The 8,814-nt window shown below is 34.5% G+C and overlaps 1 protein-coding gene across 3 annotated transcripts in view; it reads left to right on the plus strand.

Annotated features, from left to right (window-relative positions):
• The window catches only part of PIP5K1B (phosphatidylinositol-4-phosphate 5-kinase type 1 beta), a 100,549-nt gene extending 93,692 nt beyond the window's left edge, over positions 1 to 6,857 (plus strand). For all 3 annotated transcript variants that reach the window (XM_059836823.1, XM_059836822.1, XM_059836824.1), the window contains one exon: positions 6,117 to 6,857. In XM_059836823.1, the coding sequence (XP_059692806.1) occupies positions 6,117 to 6,119 (3 nt within the window). In that variant the 3' untranslated portion in view covers positions 6,120 to 6,857. The remainder of the gene's footprint in view (positions 1 to 6,116) is intronic.
• The last annotated feature ends 1,957 nt before the right edge of the window (positions 6,858 to 8,814 follow it).

Raw genomic sequence — 8,814 nt, forward strand, 5'->3', positions numbered from 1 at the left:
ATTTCTTCTTGATAGCTTTTGAATTTAGTTTATAAAGCAACAGTCTAACAATAACGCTGCTTAGCACTGTGAAGTATTTCTTTATAGGTTTGAAGTCTGTAGGGTATATGTGGAATGTTCTGAATATCTAGTGACAGGCACAGGTAACACCTTTTGTAAAGCTGTATGAGTTTCAGGTGTGATAATCATCTCTTTAGTTAGTTTTCAGCTTGTAGAGCATTCATTACTATTACATCTAGGAGACTGCAGTAAGTAGATGTGTATTCCACTGATGAATATCAACAGAAAATAATTAAAACCCAACTTTGGATGTCATACAAATACCCAGTGTTTACTCCCCTGAGCAAAGGTCTGGAAGAATAGATAGGTCTTAAGTGTAGAGAATCACGGATGTTTTTTGGAATTAGTGGCACCCTTTCTCTGCACCCTGAAGAAAAACAAATTCAAAATTCAGTAATCAAGGTAATGGTACAGACCTGAACTCCCTAGGTATGCTGTCTTCAAGGAAATTGGATACCACAGCTAAGCACGTTACTTCTTAAGCAAACTCATCTTGAGAAGTTACTTACCCTGTCTCCTATCTCATGTCCCACACTGTGTATTGGTGCCTGCTTGATGGTTTTGAGATTGTTGTGGAAGTGAGCTTTATTTTATTCACATATACCCTGTATGCATACTGAGGTGTTCGAGGAAAAAACAGGAATGGTATGCTGTCCGTCTACTAATCTGTTACTTCCTGATGCCCCATAATATCCTTCAGTGGATCTGGAAACAACAATTAGCCTGTGGCTGGGAAAACCTGATGATACTAAAGTATAAGTGCTGGCCAGAAGGCAATTTTGCTTTTATAGGAGAATGATTAAATGCATGTTAGATGGAAAAGATGCATGTTTTTGAGAACACTAGGAGCAGGCTAGTCATTTCTAATGTACATCCCAAAGCAAATCAATGAAAGGTTACAAAATCTACTTTTAAAAGAGCAAAATGAAAGGAGAAAAACATAGTTTTAAATGGCATTCTCAGATTTTCCTTTAACCCTGTGATTAATAATCTTTGTGGTTCTACCACAAGGCAAGCTGCTGTAGTCTTACCCACTAAATATTTTAACAAAAAATACCTGAACTTGCTTAATTTTGGGCACCATTAATCCTGTGATGTCTTTGCCTTCTGTTTTGAAATGCTAAAATGCTAAATCTTTTGGACAAATTTTAGTCCACTAGTAAATTAAGAACTGTGAATTTTTGGTCCCATGAATAGAAAAAAAAATTTGTTGTAAAATAACATTGTGTTAATCTACTATAAAGAGTAGCTTTAAAATGGCACTGTCTGAACAGTTTTGTGGGGAAATTCCAATAGTCAAGTAAGGTGAGGTGGAATAGGAAAAAAAAGTTGTTAAAAAAAAAAAAGAATTCCTCTTACAGGTAATAGTATTGGATTTGAGGTGTTACATTAAAGGAACTCCAAGCAAACTCAGACTGTGCTGCTGATGTCAAAACTGAGAATGTACCTGGTAACAGCAGGTTACAAGAATTCTTGTTCCAAGACACAAGTAGAGAGACATCCTGGATTTACAACTGAATGCTGGTTGGGGCCCATAATTCCTTATTTCTGATAAAAGACCATGTTCAAACTAGCATTTTGTTCACCTGCTGCTCTAAGAAGTATCGTTATGTACATTCTCAAATCAAGGTTACTTTTAAGTTACATTGGTTTATTTTCTCATAAACCTTTTAACCCAGATAATAGCTTCAGAAATCTAGCTTTTATGACTAGAATATGACTAAGCATCATCTGCAATAAGCAGTAGGTATAAGATGATTTCTAAATCTAAATGATTTCCAATTATTCTAGTTACATAGTTACAATACTGATTAATTCAAACAAATAATTTTAATTCTAAATTAAATAGAAGGAATAAAATAATAATAATAAATAATAAAATAAAAATAGAATATCAGAGATGTAGAAAAACTTCTAAATTTGAAATGTTTCTCTGCATAACTTCAAATATTAAAAGCTTATTGCTTTTATGAATATGTAATACAATGATAGATCAGACAGTTGGAAACAAATTATTCTATCTGAGATAAACAGGTTTCTTTTATATAAGCCAGAAACAGAGAAGATAACACACTTCCATTTAGCACTTCGATGTAGAAATCCACAAAACAGGGTTTCATTCTTACTCCATAACTAAATTTGATCTCTTTTTAAAATTCCCTTGAAGCTCTACATACTGGTTTCAGTTCAGGCATTGTCAGCAAATGCTGTTGTCAGTGTCTCAGGGTTCCATGGAATTTGATTAGTAAAAGATAGAAGTCCAGTCTTGCAGAAGTTCCTTAACAAGTGCGGCCAATCCTGAAGACCTTAGTCCAGCATCACCATGGAATGCCTTAAAAGTGATAATTCCACTTAAAAAGTAAGGAATAAAAGTCACCTTACTCCTTCTGTTTTGCAGTGAAGTATCAAATCCTTGAGTTTTCTCTAGCTAAAAAAGCAACACATGCTATTATAAACCATCCTACTGTGTTTTCTTTGCCTTCCCATGAAATTATTTATAAAGATAGCTGATATACTGTACCACAATATCAGTAAAATCAGTAAGTAGTAAGGCTTAGGTATTGAATTGATTTACTTCAAGTAGGCTTGATTTCCCTTATACTTCCAACAGAAAAAGGACATGCATGTAAATAGCAGTGAAAAACTTTTAAGTTTCTTCCATTGTGATGCATATATGTTAAGTCATCTGGTGGTAAATATAGGATTTAAATAAAGAAATATGTGTCCAGTGTATAGGATCTTAAATAATATGTCCTGCCTATAGGATTTCATTAATGAATTATTTTTTGTTTACAGAATACTTCTGTATATTTAACTACAATGCAAAATTCTTGGGTAGTACAGAAGTTTTCACATTGAAATACAGCATTGCCTCCTGTTGTTAAAGGAAAGGCTCATAAAATTTATATTTAAATGTCACTGCTACTGAAGATATGGATTGATAAGGGCTTCAGTAAAATAAAATAAAATAATGGAATAACTGTAGTGATTAGCAAGCCCACTATATTTAGAGTCTGGTTAGTGTAGCTATGATTTGTGCCAGAAGAATTGCATAGATTATACTATTACATTTAAAATTACTTATAGTGTGGTTTATTTCCAAATGCCAATTTTATAATAGGATTTTGAAGTCTTAAAATAATATTGAAGATCATTTATGTATTTCAAAGCTGCTGTAGATGCATAGGTAAGCAGATTAACAATTATTGGTTTATAAAATGCTTGTTTAGAAGCTGACAAAACTTTCTGACTTTTCAGTATTCCTTTTCTTCTGTACTCTCTCCCATAATTTCAATTAAATTTTAATCATGGTGTATTTATCTTCAGGGTGCTGTTGTGGAATAATTAAATGTGCAGCTGAAATTAAAGCAATTCCCAGGCAGAATACATGTAAAAACAAGCTAGAAGTTGTGCCGTCACACTGCACAGCATATTTTGAAATATAATACATTCAAATTTTGATATGTTGCTCTTTTTATGGAAACTTCAGTTTCTCTGCCTCACCATTTCCTCTGAAGATACTGGTGGAAAAACTCGGTAGACTGAACCTGAATACAGGAAGTATGAGGAAGGAATTAACATCTCCTCACTTACAGGCATTCTTTCTTTCCCCTGAGAGCATAATAATCCTTATTAATCCTTAATAATCCTTAATGTTATGTGTGCATGGTAGAGCCAATCAAGTACTCCCCTCAAAATAGAACTTGTTTAAGGCTGAAAGCGGCAAACCAACTTGTTTTACGCAGCAGTTAACTGCTCCTTTCCTCTGTTGTTATCTATGTTTTCCCTGTATCCATCCATGCATGATCCCAAAAAGGAGAGGAAGAAACGAGGCCTATGTGTCCCATAAAACTGAAAACAGGTTGGAAGTGAAAAACAAACGAGCAGTCAAACGTTGTTTGGCAGAGGTGTTCTTGCAGAAGAAACATTATGTAAGAAGGAACATTTTAGTCACCCTTGCATGAAAATCAGACACAGGAATTAGGTGCTTAATTAGATTAAAAAGGTACCAATTCAGATCACAAGCAATATGTTGCCTGAGGAAGCCAAGTGCTAAAGTGCCAGCATGTATTATCACATGTTTTCATGCCTGGGGCTTTTAAAACACCGTAAGAGGAAATCAATCAGCTCAAAAACATATCCATGGAAAGAGAACTAGAGCACAAAAATGCTCCAAGACAAAAAGCCTCAAGTAGGTTCAAACATTGTAAATCCATTATATACACAGTGTGAGACATCTCAGGCAGCAATTATAGGAATGATTCCTGTAATGTCATTTGTGCATTATTTATCATTTTGGACCAAATTGCTGCAGCCAAACTCAGTTTTTATTTAAAAAAATTAGTTTCCTTTATCTGTAATCAATGAAATCCCAAAAGTTGTGTAGTAGATACAGTGTTGCCTAGAGGATCATGGATTTCTTTCCAGAATAATACAGTACTGGACTGTACCTGCCATAAATATTAACATCTGAAAATCTCATATTCTTAAAAGAGCATTAGTACCATCAACAGTATTTCTGTGATTGACTCATACAGTTGGCAGTTGCTACAAGTTATTGTCAGGTCTCTTTTCTCCAACTCTGTTATGCAACTTTTATTGGGATTTTTCACTGAAATGCTTTGGAAGGGTCAGAGGAAAGGAAACAAGAACAAGAATAAGCTTGTCATGATTCCATTGCATAATTAGTGGAATACCATAAAACCAGCGTCAGCAATACCAATACCTTAATGAAAAGCAGTAAAATTAATTAAAAGTCCTTGTTAGCTTTACATCACATTGATTTTGGAATACCACTTCAATTTTACTCACTTGTCCAACAATTTCACTTCGCATGTGAAATGGTTCTGTACTTGCTTAGTACTTTACTGCCTTAGCACATTCAAGTGCTAATATGTCCATCAATTCTTCTTGCCAGACCACAGTTCCTAAGAGAGCAAACAGCACCTGAGAGAATGGCACTGTGCTCAATGGCATCAGTGATTATGAACACCCTAACACTGTTGCACAATACAATAGGAAGTTTAAAGTTTTCACAGAACGATATTGAAATATCGTTCCTCAAGGTTCAAGGGTTGTGCTAGAAGTTGTAACAGAAATATTGATTTAAATCTACTGGTTACCTTTTTCTGAGATAAGCTTAAGGAATGCCTTCAGAGATTTTCTGTTCATAGTCAAGATTAAACTGTTGTCAAACTATTTAAAGGTTAGTTAAGTGCTTGTATCAAAAAGCATAATGTAAAGGTGGTCATAAAAATATGTTTAATAAATGGAACCTTACATCTTTGTAATGTTTTTTAATGAGGTCATTACAGATCCCTTTGTTTTGATTTTGTATCTTGCTTCATTCTGTATATATCAGCTGAGATGCATCCAGTTTACTGAAATATATTCTTCAGCTGTCACTTTATCCTTAGTCTGAGTTGTCATAATAAAATGTTCAGTAAAGAAGAGTTTCTTTTCAGTTCATCTCTAACTCTACAGGGATGACAAGAAGTGACCAACTATTTCTATGACATGAGGGTAGTTTAGAAAACTGTAATCCATTAAGATTATTAACTTTTTTTTTTGGTGAAGTCAAATCACCGCCACATTGACTTGAACATTAATTGTGCCTGAAAGTTGTATGATTTTTTTTATCTGGGGAAAGACCATAATGTGGAAGCTGAGACCACTGATATTCATGACATATGAAGACTGCTACTTTTAGAGTAGAAAATACCACAGTTCTGCAAGATAAAAATAAGCTGTTGTGAATTGCTGAGTGGTCTCAGATTGTTCTGTCTTCTCTGATATCCAGAGTGTTCAGCATTTTGCAACAGCATGTAGTTCTAGTTCACGTAATGCAAGTGTACTGCAACGCCTGCAAAACCCTTAGAGGTTAGCTGTTGTACAAGAAAAGAGACCCAGAGCTTTTGTTCAGGGCTCAAGGTCATAAGAGAATGACTGCCAAATTGTACTGCAGCCTGTTTAGGGGAAGAAAGATGTTACCTGTATATAATTCTGTAAGAAAACAAGTAAACACAACTCTTAACTTGTCATTTCTCTATTTCCAGTAACAAAGAATCTATGAAGAGTAAAACTAAGGGAAGTGACCATGGTTAATGAAGAGCACTTTCTGCACTCCTTGTTTAAGAAGGAGGAATTTGCTGAGCCTAACAGACAAAGAGAAATAAACAGAACTAATTCTAAGAAGTGCCAGGATCTTTGAACCATAGAATGAATTGATGGACTTGACAAAAATGACATGAAACATTCCACACTCTGCTGTCATCTGTCGTCGCTTGCTCAACTGTGAAGAACTGTGTATTCAGGCTGCTTTCTACAATATTGCCAATCACCTTTTTTGGACTCTGAAGTGATATTTTCCTATCAGCTCTCTAGTGGTTTCATTTGCATGCATTCTGTAACTATGCACAAGCAAAATCTATTATCTACTTTATCTATTTAAAAGTAAACACAGGGGTGAATAAAATAAATTTCATTTTTCTGACCCACTCCATTCTAATCACTTAGGTCCACATCAGTGGAAACTGGAACTGATGTTGTATGAGGGTTAGGGCAAATCTCTGCACACACCATACGAAAATGAGCCTCTAAAGATACTTTCACTGTTGGTAAAAAGGAGATGAAATTGTTATTTATAACAAGGCCTTATGTTGTGTACATATATTGTCCTTGAAATATTTTTGATTTTACTTTATTTCTTGTAAAAGAGAAATTCTATAATTTATTTAGAAAATACTACTGTAAACTATAGTTTTATTGATGAATAAAAGATTTTATTCTGAAGACTATCACTGCTGTCATCCTATGATTGATCTATACTGGACTTAATTGTTCTTGCATTTCTCTATCTTTGTGGGACAGTCTTAAGAAGTCTCTTGAGAAAGGACAAACATGGCATCTGTCTTTACCAGCTCTATAATGAATAGGGGAATCTTGAAATTAGAGCAGGAAAGCGAAAGGAACATACTCAACAGGCACTGCTTATTAAAACCATTTTAGGTTTTTCAGTATGGGTGATTATTTTAGGGTAACTACAGAAACTGGTTTAGTTCCCTAATTTCCCAAGTAACATGGAGATAATCCCAAATGTCAGTGATCATCAGTCGACGACTTCATGCTTCAATGCAGTGGTGTATTTAAAAATTTGCACAGATGTCACTTAGAAAGCTACTGAAGTTATTGGTAATAACATGTCTTCTAGAAATAAGCATAGTAAAACTGCCAAATTTACAAAACTTGAACTCGGCATTTAAAGTCCTAGAATTATTCTTTGTACCTGTAGAGAATTTGTCTTTTAAGGATTTGGTGTGGTGTATTTTTTCGTTTTGGCTTGGTGGGGGATGATGATGGTGGTTTTTTATGTTTTATTTTGATGTAATCCTATAATCCTGATGAGTAAGAAGAATAATTCCTTAATTATGCACAGTATAGAGAAATTTAAAGAGGCTTGGGTTTTTTTGCTTTCTAAGTATGCAGAGTCTAAGGCTTCCTTTGCTTGGAGCCTGTATCTCATGATTACCACTTATCTAGGCGTTAAAATTAGACTGCTTAATCTCAGCAAGATAATTATTCTGCAGCTCTGAGAAAAGCAAAACCAATCTGCACGACCTGTGAGTAAAACATTTTGTACATCTCTGTCAAGTGTCTGCTCCTTTATCCATAGTGTACAGGATATTTAGAATGTGTCTCTGTGCAAAGTGGATACTTGTCATAGTCTCATTTGGGGAAAAACATTTAAGCACCCAATTAACCTTCATAAAGAACACAAATGACAATTTTTCCCCAATTACCTAGTAACTATAGCATCTGAATCATTTGTTCTTAGGAAGAACCCAAAGCATTCACAACTTAACTGCAACAATTCTGTCCAAAACCAGAATGTCTATATCAAACTATTCAGAGACTGAGACATCTTTTGTATCCAATCCCTTTGTCATGGGCAATTTAATTTCATATAACTCAACAGTATTTTCCCAAATCCTTCCACTAGACAGTGATACAAGAGCAATCAGTAGCACACTCCCCCTGTTCTTCATAGAAGCCATTTGCTGAAACACTTGACATTTGCTTTAAGTAAAAAAATCTATCAGCTCTTTCCAGACTTAATGTGTGGGGCATGACCCTGCAGCACATACTATTTCACAAGTATTTTCGCCAGCATAAAAAGGTACTGATACCAGTACTGTGATATGAACAACATTAATTGTTGTTCCTGTTGTTCCTAAGGGACGGGAATCAAGATGAAAAGCATTAAGAAACTATTCTTAAAATTGCTAATCCCTAATTTGAGCCCTTAAGAAGTTGTGATCCTTGCTTGGTAGTAGCATCTTGTAAAATTCACTAACTTGAACTTTACATTTGAATTAACTGTTGTTAAATTAATAAAATATTTTGTATGTGAAATTGCTAGTACTAGAGAAAATATTTAATCCACACAAATTCATTGATTTGTCATTAACCTAGAAACGCAAGATGAACATTTCCTGTTGAGAGTTGTGTATGACTTGGATGACTAGAGAAAAATCACTGTCAAACTAGTTGGATAATATAAAAAAATACCTGAGGTTCTTTTTATAGGAGAGGCAAGCTATATAAATAAGCACCATCTTTAAATAGATTAAATACTACATAAAAGAATAGATATTCTTCCTTTCTTCTAGCTGTTTTCCCCCTTTGCTACCAAGGTATGAAAAATCAGTTGTTTGCTTTACCAGTGATTTCTGTGGTCTGATACAAGTTATTTGT

The sequence above is a fragment of the Haemorhous mexicanus genome, chromosome Z (assembly GCF_027477595.1).
Source record: "Haemorhous mexicanus isolate bHaeMex1 chromosome Z, bHaeMex1.pri, whole genome shotgun sequence".
Classification (NCBI taxonomy): Eukaryota; Metazoa; Chordata; class Aves; order Passeriformes; family Fringillidae; genus Haemorhous; species Haemorhous mexicanus.